This window comes from Saccopteryx leptura, chromosome 1 (assembly GCF_036850995.1).
Source record: "Saccopteryx leptura isolate mSacLep1 chromosome 1, mSacLep1_pri_phased_curated, whole genome shotgun sequence".
Lineage (NCBI taxonomy): Eukaryota > Metazoa > Chordata > Mammalia > Chiroptera > Emballonuridae > Saccopteryx > Saccopteryx leptura.
The window spans coordinates 368,314,576-368,330,029 of NC_089503.1; the positions used below are offsets into that span (position 1 = coordinate 368,314,576).

The 15,454-nt window shown below is 49.5% G+C and overlaps 1 protein-coding gene across 1 annotated transcript in view; it reads left to right on the forward strand.

The window, feature by feature from the left end:
* The first annotated feature begins 6,184 nt into the window (after positions 1-6,184).
* The window catches only part of TRAM2 (translocation associated membrane protein 2), an 80,643-nt gene continuing 71,373 nt past the window's right edge, over positions 6,185-15,454 (forward strand). Inside the window, exon 1 of the mRNA XM_066359208.1 lies at positions 6,185-6,445. Within this exon, the coding sequence (XP_066215305.1) occupies positions 6,326-6,445 (120 nt within the window). The 5' untranslated portion in view covers positions 6,185-6,325. The remainder of the gene's footprint in view (positions 6,446-15,454) is intronic.

The following is a 15,454-nucleotide window of genomic DNA, read 5'->3' on the forward strand; positions in this document are numbered from 1 at the left end:
ATCATGTGGTCCTTGGTCACTCATGTGTCTCAGAACAGCTCCCAGAAAGGGGTGGGAATAACTGTCTGGCCTCCCTCACAGGGCAGCCATGAAGTGCAGAATAAATGTGAGAGGTTATTATCTCGTCCACCTCTAGACGTAACTATGCACTCACCCATTCCTAGATCCCTGCCCAGCCTCTGAGTTTTCCCCCCTCCTGTTGTCAGAGCCACCCTCTAGTCTCCTCCTTAGTTTCATCAATGATCTCCTATGTTTCTAGTGTTTTCAGTATTTCAAGTCCTTTCTCTCTGTCTCTCCCATTTCTTCTCTGTCTCCAAATATGCTCTAATCTCAAAAAAGAAATAGCCTGACCGGGCAATGGCGCAGTGGATAGAGCGTCGGGCTGGGATGTGGAAGACCCAGGTTCGAGACCCCAAGGTCGCCAGCATGAGTGAGGGCTTATCTGGTTTGAGCAAAAGCTCACCAGCTTGCACCCAAGGTCGCTGGCTCGAGCAAGGGGTCACTCAGTCTGCTGAAGGCCTGCGGTCAAGGCACATATGAGAAAGCGATCAATGAACAACTAAGGTGTCGCAACGAAAAACTGATGATTGATGCTTCTCATCCCTCCATTCCTGTCTGTCTGTCTGTCCCTGTCTATCCCTCTCTCTGACTCTCTGTCTCTGTAAAAAAAAAAAAAAATTAATTAAAAAAAATAAAAAGGACAATCCTTATTTTTTTAAAAAAAGAAATAATTTAAAGATCCTTAGAACTTCTATCTCCCCCCAACATCATCCATTTCCCTTTTTCTTACCAAACTTCTTAAAAGAATAGACTGCCTTCTCTCCCCCTTTTCTCCTCTTCTACCCACTGCTACGCCCGTTCCATGTCCCACTGAGAGGCCATGATGCCGCATCTAGCAGCTTTGTTTTCTCCTCATTCTGCCTGTTCCCCCTGCCCTGTGCACTGCCTGTGTCATGCTTTCCTCCACCCCACCCTTTCCTTTTCCTCCTCCTCCCTTCTCAGTGTTGGGGTTCCCTAGGGTTCTGTTGACCTTGGGTTTTGTTTCCCCTCACTCAGCACACTCTCTGGGGAACACTTACTTAAGCTCATGGCTTCAACAGTCACAGTGTAGATGCACCCCAGATACCTTTAATTCTGGGTTTCCCTCCCTAAATCCAATCCAACAGTTTCCAACTGACCTGCAATGTGTTGATTTGAATGTCCTGTGACTCCTCAAGCCCAGTGAGGCCATTCTCTTCTCTCTCATGTTCTCTTCTCTTTTTCTGTTCTTCCATTTTTTTTTTGTATTTTTCCAAAGTGAGAAGTGGGGGGCAGCAGACAGACTCCCACATGTGCCCAACCAGGATCCACCTGGCATGCCCACCAGGGGATGATGCTCTGCCCATCCGTTGCTCTGCTGCAATCGGAGCCATTCTAGCACCTGAGGTGGAGACCATGGAGCCATCCTCAGTGCCCAGGACAACTATGCTCCAATGGAGTCTTGGCTGCAGGAGGGGAAGAGAGAGACAGAGAGGAAGGAGAGGTGGAGGGGTGGAGAAGCAGATGGGTGCTTCTCTTGTGTGCCCTGGCCGGGAATCGAACCTGGGACTTCCACACATGCCGGGCTGATGCTCTACTGCTGAGCCAACCGGCTAGGGCTTCTTCCTTTTTTTTTTTTTTTTTTTTTTTTTTTTTTTTTTTTTTTTTTGTATTTTTCTGAAGCTGGAAACGGGGAGAGACAGTCAGACAGACTCCTGCATGCGCCCGACCAGGATCCACCCGGCACGCCCACCAGGGGGCGACGCTCTGCCCACCAGGGGGCGATGCTCTGCCCCTCTGGGGCGTCGCTCTGCCACGACCAGAGCCACTCTAGCGCTTGGGGCAGAGGCCAAGGAGCCATCCCCAGCGCCCGGGCCATCTTTGCTCCAATGGAGCCTTGGCTGCGGGAGGGGAAGAGAGAGACAGAGAGGAAGGGGGGGGGGTGGAGAAGCAAATGGGCGCTTCTCCTATGTGCCCTGGCCAGGAATCGAACCCGGGTCCCCCACACGCCAGGCTGACGCTCTACCGCTGAGCCAACCGGCCAGGGCCTTCCATTTTATTTTTAAGGTAGCATCATCGCTTAAATCATCCTAGCCTAAAATTTTGACTCCTCCTATTCTTGTATTTCTTACAGCAAAGCAGTCATTAAATTCAATTAATTAATCTGTGAAATGTCTCTGAAATAATTCATCTCCTTTTGATTCTTATTGAACTATTCTTTGTGAAGTGTTCATTTTTTTTTTTTTTTACTGGACTGATATAATTGGTTCTCAAGTAGTCTTCCTGACACCACTTTGTTTAAATCAAAATGATGTTTCATATTCCTGATTGTTCTCTCTCCAAAGACAGATTTGGTCATGCTTAAAAACCTCCCATTCCTCCCCATTGTTGGCAGAATAAAGTCACAGATCTTTAAAAAAAAATTTTTCTGCTGTATTGAGTTATAATTGGCAAATAAAATTGTGAGATATTTAAAGTATATGATGTGATGACTTGAAATACGTATACATTAAAAGTCACAGTTCTTTATCAGGACATTCAACACCCAGTACAATCCTTAGCTCTTCATAATTCATCTCCTACCCCTCTTCTGCCTTCTATCTGGAAAATCCTTCTAGGTAAAGGTCCAGCCCAAATAGCCTCTTCTTTATACCCCAGACAGAATTCAGTTACTTTTTCTTTGTACTCATCAGTTATATATTTCAAGTTGTTCCTAGATTTACCATCATCACATTGAACTGTAATGATCCCTCTGTTTCTTCTAAGATTATAAGCTCCAGTAGGGTTATTATCTCTTGCCACATAACAAATGACATCGAAATTTAATGACTTAACACAGCAAAAGTTCCTTATCTAACCATCGCTGTGTGTTGGGAATTTGGGAGTAGCTTACCCAGCTAGTTCTGGCTCAGGGTCTCTCATGACCTTGCAATCAAGAGGTCAGCTGGGTCTGCAGTCATCTGAAAGCTTGACTGGGGCTAAAGAATCTTTTTCCAATGTAGCTCATTCACAAGCCTGGCAATCTAGTGCTGGTTGTTGGCAGGTGGCCCTGGTTCCATGCCATGAGGACCTCTCCATAAAGGTGCTTTGAGTATCCTTTCAACAAGGCAGCTGGCTCTCCCAGAGCAAGTGATTAAAGATGAGAGAAAGGAGAAAATCAAAGGGCTTTTTATGACCTAGTCTTGGAAGTTAAACCATCACTTATCCCACGTTCTATTTGTGAGCAGTGCACTACTAAGTCCTGCCCACACTCAAAGGGAAGGGGGTATGAACCACCAATTCTCGAAGAGAGTAGTATCAAACAACTTGAAGACATGTTTTAAAACCATCACATGGGTTGTCTTACCTGTTTTCAGGGACTAGCAGAGTGTCTGGCACTTAGTAGGTGCTAATAAATGTTTCCAATAAAATGACATGTTAAAGGTGGAGGTATGGGAGGCAGGGCATCCATGGTAACGAGTGTGGGCCGGGTGAAGAATGGTGGAGGTGGGAACTCGTGGGAGATAGTTTGAGGTAAGAATTCATAGGCTCCATGACTGGGTGAGAGAGGTTGGGAAGAGACCCACTTAGGGTTGAAGATGGTTTTGAAACTGGGACTTAGAGATGGCTGTGATGGCTGGAGTAGGCATTTAATACTTCCTCCATGGGGTTTCAAGGTAATGAAATACCAAACCATGCATTTGGAACCCCATGTCTAATTGTTCAATTATATTTGTAAGGGCCCAGGGCTGGCAGTCAGCAGTGTGAGCACAGACTAAGCCATTCCCTTCAGGTTTCGCATTTATAAATGTGGAGGTATAATACCCATCTTCCAGGACTTTCAGCCGAAATCTCAATGTTAAGAGATTGACAAGATCCTACCTTATGCAAGAAATTCCTACCACAACATCCTTTACAAATGGTCATGGGGAAACAGTAGGTAACTATGTATATTAGGTTGAATCATCTGAAACGCTGGTGTTCCAGTTTTGATCTATAATGAAACCATTTCATAGGGTTCAATCTAATAGATGTGGCGGAAGTTTGAAATTTTGAATACTGAGGAATAAGCGTGAAGAAATAAAATGGAGTCGCTATAGCCAAGTTGCTAAATTACTAAAATGTAGTACATTGAAGCATGAGAAAGAGATTCTATTCTTGTGTTAATTAGCCTGGAAACTTAAACTCTTGATTATTCCAGTCCCATATCAATGTCTGGATATACATGAAATCTGCAGATAACCCTTTGATTACCCCTTGAAGGACTAAGGAAAGAATATTCACATATTCAGACCACTTGGCATCCATTATGCAGACCACCTATCATCTAGAGCAGCAATTTTCAAAAGGTGTGCACAAGAGAAACACTGGTGTGCTGCAAGAATTTTTAAAACATGCACTACCTATTTAGTTGGGGCACTGACCTCTTTTCCCTTAGATTGTCATATAAAAAATGAGAATAGTCAACGCAATAGCCATCTGGTATGAATGAATAAAAATTAAAGATTTTTTTGTCAGACTGGCAAAAAATATATTTTTAGGTGTGCTGCAGAATTTTAGTAGTATATGTCTGTCGTGAGTTGAAAAAGGCTGAAAATTGCTGATCTAGAGAAAGACCATGTTGGACCATCCGGAGGCTAAAAATGCAGGACTGATTCTTCTCAAGAATGTTCTTTTTATCATAAGAACCCTCAGCTTTTCTTTCGTTTGCGAGCACACTCTGGGTATTGCCTGTGTTTCTGGTTTGCAAACTTTAAGACCTTTGAATAAATCTTTATCATTGATTTCTAGTCAAAGCCTCCTGAGTCGTTTAAGATCAGGTGACAACACCTTTTCATAGATGGAAAATTGAGATGCTCCAGAGTTCTTGATCTTTCCACTCCTGATAACACTAAGGTCCAATTTTAAGACAGGTCCGTCTTTAAGTTAAATGAGCTTTCGTCCAATACAGACAACACTCTCGCATTTCCTTAAGTTATTTAAAAGAATTAAAGACCAAAGACAATATGCTAAACGCTGAGGAATAAAGAAACTTAAGATGTGAAATGTATCTATGAACCCCGATAAGTCCGGTCTCAATCACATTTCATACTGTGCCATTTTCAAGAAATCTTATTTACTTAGCAGTCAAATAACTGTAGACCTAATAAAAGAGTCAATAAGACTTTCAGAGTTCCTTGTTCGTTTTGTATTTTTGTACATCTAAAAAGTGATTAGTTGACTCCATTACTGATGGGAAGAAATGGAATATTTGCCAATATAGATTTATTAAAAACCTTTTGTGCTTTCCCCAAGTACTTTTAAAACTTAATACTAAATAGACACTTTCAATGAGAAAATTCTTCAATGTTTCTTCTTCCACTTCTTCAGATCAAGTAATAATGAAGGCAGACTTTTGGTAAGACTTGTAAAACTAGTCATTTTCACTTGCACCAAGGGTCTTAAAAGTTACGAGCAAAAAACTGCACCCATCCATTTCCTACTCTCCTATGGAACCAAGGCTCCCCCTGGACAGGGTCTTTTTTGTTTGCTGCGTAACTATCCCCTAAGCAACAGAACCATGCCCAGCCCACTGTGAGATCCCAGTCAATACTTGACCAACAACCGTCCATTCATTTATCATCCGTGCCGGGCGCTGTGGCCAGCGAGAAGGCCGGCCTGCGGCCTCTCTCCCTCCACTGAACCTGCGCTGCTCTCGGCGCCCCAGGGCCACAGCCCGCAACTGGGGACTCTCCGGCTGCCCGGCCCACCCCGGGCGGCCCGGGCGACCCGTGCGGCCTCTCCGGCCCTTTCCTTCCCGCGGAGGAAGAAGCGGGCGCCGGCGATTGGGAAACCCGGGCCCACTTCCTGTCCGGGCAGGACAGGGCCAGGCATCCGCGTCCCTCGCGGCCTGCTCGGCCAGCGCGGGGACCGGCCGGGCCGCAAAGCCGAGAATGCGGCGGGGCGCGGCGCGGGCGCGCAGAGAGCGGAGCCCGGGCCGAGGGGCACCCGGGGCGAGCGGGACCCGGGCCCCGCTGGCCGGCGCCGCCCCCGCAGCGTCCTCGGCCGCGAGAGGGTTAAGCGCGCGGGGGGCGGGGCCGGGCCGAGCCCGGCGCCGAGTGCGGCCCGCGGTGGGGAGGGGGCTGCGGCCGGGGGCGGTTCCGGGCGGCGGGGGCGGGGCGGGCGGAGGAAGGGGGCGGGCCCCAGAAGTTGTTGGGCGCTAGGCCGGCTGGCGGGAGGGCGAGCGGGCGGCGGGCCGGCGGGCGGACCGGGCCGGGGCTGGAGAAGTTTGCGCGGCGGCTCGTGAGCGCAGGGTGCGGGCCCCGCCGGCCGCTGCGCGCCCGCTGCCATGGCTTTCCGCAGGAGGACGAAAAGTTACCCGCTCTTCAGCCAGGAGTTCGTCATCCACAACCATGCGGACATCGGCTTCTGCCTGGTGCTCTGCGTCCTCATAGGGCTTATGTTCGAGGTGAGCGAGGCTGGGGAGGGGGTGCCCTTTCTCGTGCGCCGCCGGCGGATCCCGGGGTCCTCGTCAGAGCTGGGGCTCGGGGCTGCCTGGTACGTTATGTGCATCCCCGGCTTTGTACCCCGTACCCGCTTTGGTCTCCGAGTCAGCCCAGACCCCCCCCCCCCCCCACACACACCAGCTCTGCGCCTTGGCAGCCGTGCCCGCTCCGCCGCCCCCCTGGGCACCCACCATATCCTGCAGCGCTCTCCGCAGCCCTGAATTCTAAGCCTGGCCTCGAACCAAGCGCAGTGCTGCCACCCTGGCCCGACCAGTGGGGTTTCCTTTCTGGCGTTCGGGAGCCAAGTCCGGAGACTCCCAGACCCGGAGTCATTGCACAACTAACTCCCTCTCCCAAGCAGTGGCTGCCAGCTCTTCTGGGCTTTTCCAGTGGGAGGGACCCTGACCCTTGTCCACCTCCCACCTGATTTTCTGGGCGTTCAGATGTAGGACTGGCCCCATCCTATGGGTGCCCATCATCTGGCCTCCCGCCGGCCCCTTCCCCCTTTCTGCCCTTGCCTAAAAGGCCAGTTTTCATACCCATTCAGCTCCATCTGTGGTGTACTCAGCATCTCCCCGTTACAGAGCCAAGGAGAGGGACAGGGGATACCTAGTGCGTTTAGTGGCAAGGTGATTTTCTCATAGCTGCGGTGGTAGGGAGAGAGATAGGGGAAGTGGAGGGGGTCCTACCGCTGCCCACCCTCCTCCCTCAGCAATGCCCCGGTGCAGGCCTCCCGGAGAAGGGACTTGTAATAAGCCCCACCTGGTCAGGATCCAGGAGTTCTGATGGGAAGGACTCAACACCTGAGACAGGAGGAGAAAAATGTGATATTCAAAAGTGAGAAGAACTGGAGGAAAGTTAGCACAATAGGGCTTACTGGTATCTCTTGTCTCAAGGTGAGATAGTGACACTCCCCTCACTCTCAACTGTGGTCCCCAGTGAGGCAGCGCCTGGTCTGCCTTTCTGGGTAGGGTTGCTTATCTGCATTGTCAGGAATGGGATAGGAAACTGTAACCATCTGTGAACTGCCTTGGGGTGGAGGCTTCCTAGGGGGGCTAATTTCTCCTGTGTCTCCCTGTCTCGGTGGTCCGTCTCTCCTCTCTAAGGGTGATATGGGTCCTGATTGGCTGGTGAAGCTGCCCTCAAACTGGGGACATTTTTGTGGTGGCCAAGTGAGGGTTAGATGTGTGAATGTACCTTGGCTGGGCTTCAGTGTCTGGGAAATAAACCTGAGTATAAGATTGGGGTTCACACACCAGCTTTTGGTGGTACAGTACTCCTTTACTTCAATCCACCCTCCCACCCCCAGATTTCATGGTGTATTGGAAAGGGCTCTACCTACTAGTGTCATCCCTGTGGCCTAGTCCCTGCTTTGTCACTAGACTGACTAAAAAAAGTGACTGCAGCCTCAGTTTCCCCATCATGAAAGAGGTTAGGAATACACATCTTCCTTATGGAGTTATTAAGTAACTGGGACCATGTACGCAACAAAGCCCACAACAGATTCTATAAATGTGAAAGCAAGTCGCTTGTTCCCAAAACCCTGTTGTTATTTATCATAATAATAGCTTAACTAAATAAGAGAGAATTTGTTTTGTCCAGCCAGTACCCTCTGTCTTATTTGTGTCTGTTTGCTGTCCTCCATGCTAAGAGGCCTCCCAGCGCCGTGTCACCAGTCTTGGAGGGTGTGGTTGGAAAGACGCACGTGACAGCTGTAGACCTCATAGCCACAAGCTCTGCAGCCAGCGAAGTCTCTTGCGTGGCCTTATGGTTCTTTTGGTTGTATTTCTGGCATTTGTTGAGGTTTGTGGCTCTACCTGCTTTATCTTTGCTCAAAGGGAGCTTGCCTAGTGTTTGAACTTGGTACCTACTGCCCTCTCTACCTTATAGTCTTGGGTAGTTCTATGTATTATTAAACCAGGCATTCTGTGAGAGCTGAGAAATGTTAGGAGCCCTTACTCCCAGGACCTGACAGAAGAGAAAAGAAACACCCCTCCTGCCCCATGGACTGGAGAGTATGGACAGGACCTGGGCTGAAGTGCCTTCAGGCTTCCTACCACCCTCACCCTCACCCTCAGACCTGCCCCTCTGGGCATACAGGGCAGGGGTCTCCTCTCTGGAAGGTGCATAGAAGGTGCACTGTGGGATGGCTGGTGTGTGCTAGTCTGGGAGGAGGAGGGCTGTGCCGAACCTCCCTGGGGGAGGCTGTGTGTTCTCCTGTGCTAGGTGCAAGTAAGTAGACCCTCCTTGTCTGTACCTACCAACGGATCTCTAGGGAGAGAGGTGTTTGGGGGAACTCAGACTTTTGGACCTTTGCTCTCCTTACCAGATGAGAGCAGAAACAGCTCAGTTACTTTTGGGATCTCAGAGAAGCACACGCGGGCATCTTCACATTTGGAGTAAAACTGGGGGGTGGCACCTCATGACCCAGCCCAGGACTTACTAGATGCCACCAGGGTCTCCTGGGTTCTCCCCTGCAGGTGCGATGTGTACTGTCTGTCTGTGGGGATGCGGATGGGAGGACACTCCAGCACTAAACACTTTTTCCTAGAAATGAGGACAGAAGGAGGCAGGAAGGAAAGGGGGAGACAGGGAGAGAGGAGCGGACAGGAGGCTCTTGGGTTTCTAACTTGGGCATAGCTAGGATTCCTTCATTCAGAAGCTGAGTCAAGAAAACTCATTTATAATTCTTCCCACAGAGTCAGTCTACTGGCCACTCCTCCATCTGCGGTCCCCTGCCCGGTCTCCATCTCATTCCTGCCTTCCCCCTTCCCCAGCTCACGAGTCACCTTACTATCATGCAGAGGGACTTTGGTTTCCTCCTCAGAGACCTTAGGACCTCAGTTCTGTCCCCTGGAGATGATGGCTCCAAATTCCTTCCCTTGGGATCACTTCCTTTTGGGAACACACATAAAAGGGTGACTGTCCCTCATCCTTTTGATTTAGTTTTGGGCCCTCCTAAGTAAGATTCCTTATCCCCTTTCCAAGGCGAGGGGCAGGCTCCTTCCCCAGAACTCGGGTTTCTTTCTGTCCTGCAGGCTGTTTGGAATAGAGCTGTTCTGTGCAGCCACAGCACTTGGCTAAAAAATGTCAGGAATGTGGAGCTTTATTTTCCCCCTCCTTCCCTTCCAGTTTTCTCTTTCTTAACTCTGCCTTCCCGAGAGGTGGTGCAAGGGGAGTTTTCTACTCCACAGTCTGGCCCTTCCGTCCTGACTTAGGGGGTGTCGGGCCTGCTAGTCCTTCAGGGTGTGGGCGGCCAGCTGGGGCGGCTGTGGTGTGTGTGTCAGATTTAAAAGCAGTCTGCCCTCACCCCCTTGCCCTTCACTTTCCAGTGTCCCTTTCTGTGCCACGTTTCACACTGCAACAGTCAGGGGAAGAGAGAAACGCTCATCAGTGAATGGAGAGTGAGGAGAGGGGGTGCAGGGAACAGAGAGAAAGCAACTTGTACATTGCCTCGAAAATGTCATTTCGAGACAGAAACTTTATTTTATTCAAAGCTCATTTGCAGGCTCTGCTGGCCCTGCAGCAGGGAAATGTTTCTGAAATTCTGGGCCTGTCATCTGTTTGATCTGTGATGACTTCAGGGTTTGGGACTTAGAGGAATTTTTGGGTAGTGGCTGGTGTTTGGTTTTTTGTTTCAGAGCCAGGTGTGGCAGAACTTCCCTTTCTCCAGGAATTACCTTCTTCCCTGTACTTGACTGTACTTGACACGGGATGACGTGTTTGCAACATGTACAGTGGGAACCCATTGCGTCACACCTGTTGGCACATGATTTCCGTGGCACTGGCTCACATCCTCCCAGACGTACCTCCGGGCATCATAACCCGAAGTGAGCCTGCTGGTCCTGTCTCCTAACACTGGTGTTATAAAATAGTCCCGCTTACATTGTGCTCATACAGAAGGGTGTGTCAACGGCACAGACTGGCATCTGTGGACATATGTTGTCTTTCTTATACTAACTTCAGATGCAAAGACGTTCCTTTGCCAGCTTTTATAGTTCCTGGCTTTATGTATCTTCCTCTCCAGCCTCCGATATAGCCCGTCAGTAACACTCTAGAGAAATTAGTCAGAGGAAACCGGGAAGGGTCGCTGATTCCCGCGGGTGCCCTTGTTCTGTGGTTAGAGCTCTGCATGCATCACTCAGTGATCTGAGCAACAGAGCAGAACTTTGCAGCTAGTTTCTCTCCTGGTCACCCTTCAAGTGTCACCCTATCCTGCGGGGATCTAAGGCACTCTGGTCATCCCTGTTTCTTTTCTTGGTAAAAATGTGATATCCAGAAAGGTGGCGATAATCAGTTAGTGAGTTTTTGGTCCTAACTGCAGGGTGAAGACCGATACTTGTCCAAATGCCCTGCACTGTGCCCGGCACACGGACGCTCAACCGATGGTCTCAGCAACCACGCTGATGTTGATTATTATTGGCTTCATTGTCGGGTCTGTGAGTATGCCTTCTGCCATCAGCTGTCTTTCATTGTACAGGTGACCTTTCCTGCAAGTTCTCCAGAGCTCGCTGTCTGCTTTCCAAAGGGTGCCATTATTGTACCCTGGGTCCCTCTTTTCCCCAGGGAGCCCGTGGCGTGGCTGCTCCGCCTCTGTTTTCTCTGCCGTCCGTCCGTCTTACGAGAACACGGGCTGTGGATGCTGGCGGGTCTTAGTGCTGCCACTGTCCACTGTGTGGAGGAGGCAGAGCCACAGGAGGCTGCCTCGCAAGCTAACTAGGGCCACTTTTCTCCTGCTCCTCTGTTGTCTGCGCCCTCGGTGGCTCGTTTCTCAGGGGCACCATCCAGACGGGCCGCAGCGGAGCGCCGTAGTCCTGACTGTTTGCAGGGCAACACGTGTTGCTATGGTGAAAACTTCGCTCGGGCAGGCACGAGCTCCTTTCTGATCTGCTTGGTAATGGGCAGGGGCCCCAGAAATCACTCTGTGGCACAGCTGATGTACCTCCCATTCCCACCCTGATAAATGACGAAGCCAGAGGGTTGATAAGACCGGATTAGAGTTTCCAAACTACAGAAGTGCTTTCTAATCAGTGAGCGTGCTATTAGTAGGCTTTACTGGGAAACTTTCCTGATACTATCTCTTAACCTTTTTATCCAGCGCTGTGTATCTGGTATCCATGGGTACCTAATGGTTAAAGAAAGGAAAAGAAAACAGTAACACTACTAATGTGGCTCCTGACACAGCTTCTTATTTCATGAGCCGGCCTTTGTCTTTTATATAGTCTAATGCTTTGCCTTGATTTACCTCTGCTGTCTCACATGTCCCTCATACAAGAAAACCAAACCTAACTTAGTCACAGCTGGTTAACGGCTATGAGTTCACTGTGTGCTTGAAAGAGCTTTGCAGTGGGCCCTTCTGCGCCGTGTGGGTTCACATAGCTTCCCTTGATTTTCAGCAGAGGAAATGTAGCCAGATTGTGAGTGGGGGGCTTGGAGTCCGCCATAGCCCTCCCAGGGTTAGGCGCTGTTCTGTGGCTCTCCGCCCAGGCCACGTTGCCTCTTGACAGCTTCCCTCATTTGTCGTAAGGGGTTGGCAACACTTCACATCTGTGAAATGCTGTACTAGCTTCACCCTGTAATCTGGATGGTTTATGGGGGTTGTCATGCCCATCCGGAGCCTGGCTTCTAGCGGAGAGACTTGGCCAAGGACCATCCGCTAGGAGTTCAAGTCGGAGCCAAAATAAGAATTCAGCCACGTCTGGCTCGCATTGAAAGCTTAGCCCGTGCTTCCTCGAATGGGGCGTCTACGGAATGTGGCCACAGGCTGCTTTATTTTTCTTTGTCTGAGTGGAATCTGTTTATTACCTGGAAGTAAAGTCTGCAGGTCATTGTTCCACTTGGAGGCTTTTCTGCCTGGAACAATCACTGAAATTTGCATCTCCCTGAAAGAGACTGCAGAGAATGACCCAGATGTGTGGATCACATGTGAACACAGGCGAACGGTGCAGAGGCTTTACCTCCTGTTATTAGCCAACATCTGTGTGAGAAGAAGTGCCTCTGGCTGTTTTATTTTCACTTCCCTTATCGCCAGGTTAATATTATGGATAGCTCAAGGGCACACACAGCTTTTCTTCCAAGCTTTACAACTTTTAAGGGCTGAAGGGGGAAACCTAGAAGTCATCAACTGTGTTTACCGAAGAGTAAATTAGGACATTCCCTCTCCCCCCCAGGTTGTGAGATTTGCCTAGATCAGTAGAAGGAATTTTTGGCACACTTGTTGCTTGAACCCACATCTTCTGACTAGACTCCAGCGCATTTCTACACCTCTGCCCCCTGGAATTCTAGATGCTATCTTTAAATGCCAGCGTATGTGGAGGAGCCTGGAAAATGATGGGTCTTTCTGAAGTGTGCTGCGTTCATTTATTTGGCAGCTGTTTCTCGAGTGCCTGCTGTGTGCCTGTGTTCTGCTCTGGGAATACCGATGAATAAGGTGGAGTCCCTGTCCTCACAGAGGTCACCGTGTAGTAGCTTCAAGCTGATAAACTATTTTGGAATAGGAGTCAGGTCTTGAATTTGATGTAAGTGGCAGGTGCAGTTTACAGACTGTTGGGCCTTAACCTCAAACCATTGCTATTGGTGGAAAGGATGTGGCTTATTGAATTGAGACCTAACACCCCAAGTGTGGGGTTGTCATAGAGAACAAGAGTGGTGGTCACTCCTAGAAATCTTTTTTTTTTTTGGTGTTTTTTTTTACAGAGACAGAGAGAGAGTCAGAGAGAGGGATAGATAGGGACAGACAGACAGAAATGGAGAGAGATGAGAAGCATCAATCATTAGTTTTTTGTTGCGACACCTTAGTTGTTCATTGATTGCTTTCTCTTATGTGCCTTGATCGTGGGGCTACAACAGACCGAGTAACCCCTTGCTCAAGCCAGTGACCTTGGGTCCAAGCTGGTGAGCTTTGCTCAAACCAGATGAGCCCGCGCTCAAGCTGGCAACCTTGGGGTCTCGAACCTGGGTCCTCCACATCCCAGATGCTCTATCCACTGCACCACCGCCTGGTCAGGCACTCCTAGAAATCTTGTGAGGCACAGCTCGCTGATACTCTTGTACTTTATAGCTTTGCGAACAAGTGAACTGACCAAAGGCAGTGTGTCTGTGTGTGAGCATGGGCACATGCACAAGTGCAATTTCTAGTATTAGGAGGCTTTTATTGATTGAAACTTTGGGTGAGGTTAGGAGAACTCTTCCATATGGTTTCTTAAGATCTTTATGCCATCGAACTCTAACATGATCTGTAATGTTTCCTTTGGGTTGGTGGAGGTAACAGTCACACCTGGGGTGGGAAGGGCAAAATCCTCTGAGCCTTAATTGCCCTGCCTTTGAAATAGGGAGAGACTTTCTTAATAAAGCTCCTGAGTTTTGCCAGGGCAGAGTATTATTAGTTTAATCCATTTGTTCCTTCATGTTTATTATAAATGTGTAGATACTCTTTTTTTACAGAGATTTTTTTTTTTTGTATTTTCGGAAGTGAGAAGCATGGGGGAGGCAGACAGACAGATTCCCGCATGTGCCCCACAAAGATCCACTCGGCATGCCCACCAGGGGGCGATGCTCTGCCCATCTAGGGGGTTGCCCTGCTGCAATCAGAGCCATTCTAGCGCCTGGGGCAGAGGCCATGGAGCCATCTTCAGCGCCCAGGCCAACTTTGCTCCAATGGAGTCTTGGCTGCGGGAGGGGAAGAGAGAGATAGAGAGAAAGGAGAGGGGGAGGGGTGGAGAAGCAGATGGGTACTTCTCCTGTGTGCCCTGGCCGGGAATCGAACCTGGGACTTCCACACACACCAGGCTGATGCTCTACCACTGAGCCAACCAGCCAGGGCTTTACAGACAATTTAAAAGAGAGACTTTTAGGTGACTCACCGCAATTATGAAGACTTATGAGGCTTTTGGGGAGGGAGAATGGTGTGCTTACTTGGTATAAAGGGTAGAGATCTGATTTTCACAAACATGCCCCTTCTTCCTCTCTTGACTTCCCTGCTTGCTTTGAGCATTGCCCAGGGCCATACTAGTTAGTGAACAAGTGTTTATGTGAGGTTTGTGTGTCCCTGGCACTGCAGAAAGGTAGCCTTGAGAGTCAGGGAGAATGTAGGAGCTGGCTCTGGGTTTAGAGATGCCAGGGGTGCCTTATCAGCTCCTGTTCTGAAGGTGGGAGCTGTCTGGGGCTCCTGACCTGGAGGGGAATTCCTTGGATAAACAGGCCTCCCCTCCAGTGATTCCTGGAGTCCTGTAGGAAGTCGTGTGGGCCCACTTCACAATGCCCGGTTTCCTGCTGAGAATTCCTCAGACCTTGGAGCAGAACGGAACTTCTCAGACCCAACACTTCTGGAGTTCTGAGTGTGTTTAGTTTATAGTGTGACTTTGCACGGGATCAACTTTTGACCTCAGTGGGCAAGGAGTAACCTGTTTGTGTGGATTTTGTGACGGCTGTTTGCAAGAGGGGTGTTGAGGTGGGAAGAAATGGTGGCTAGCTGATTTTGTTTTTAATTGTGGTTAGGTCTCTGGTTTGGCCTGAGGTATGAGCGTGTGCTCCTCTTCCAGAGTCTTCGAGCGTGCGCTGTGGCCTGGGCAGGGAGCTGTGCGGTAGCAGGGGAGAGGATGGGGCCAGTGAGAGCTGGCTCTTCCCCAGGCTCTGCCACTGAGTAGCTGTGTGGCCCACGCCAGCCTCCGGACCTCTCAGCCCCCACTTGCTTCCTGGGGGTGTCACCGGTCTAATGGCTCAGTCATGCCTTCTTAGCATGGTTGTGAAGACCTGGGCTGGACAAGGAGTATAAAACTGAAGTTGCCCCTCAGAACCTGGGAGGAAGGGGACGGGGGCACCGCTGCCCCAGCTGTAGAGGGTTAAGATGAGTCCGAGTCAAGTTGCACCTCCATTGGATCAGCGTCTCAGCCTCAACTCTTCGTTTCCTTTCTTTTTTAAATTTTTACTGTTTTATTGAATTTATTAGGGTGAACTAGTTAACATAATTGTAC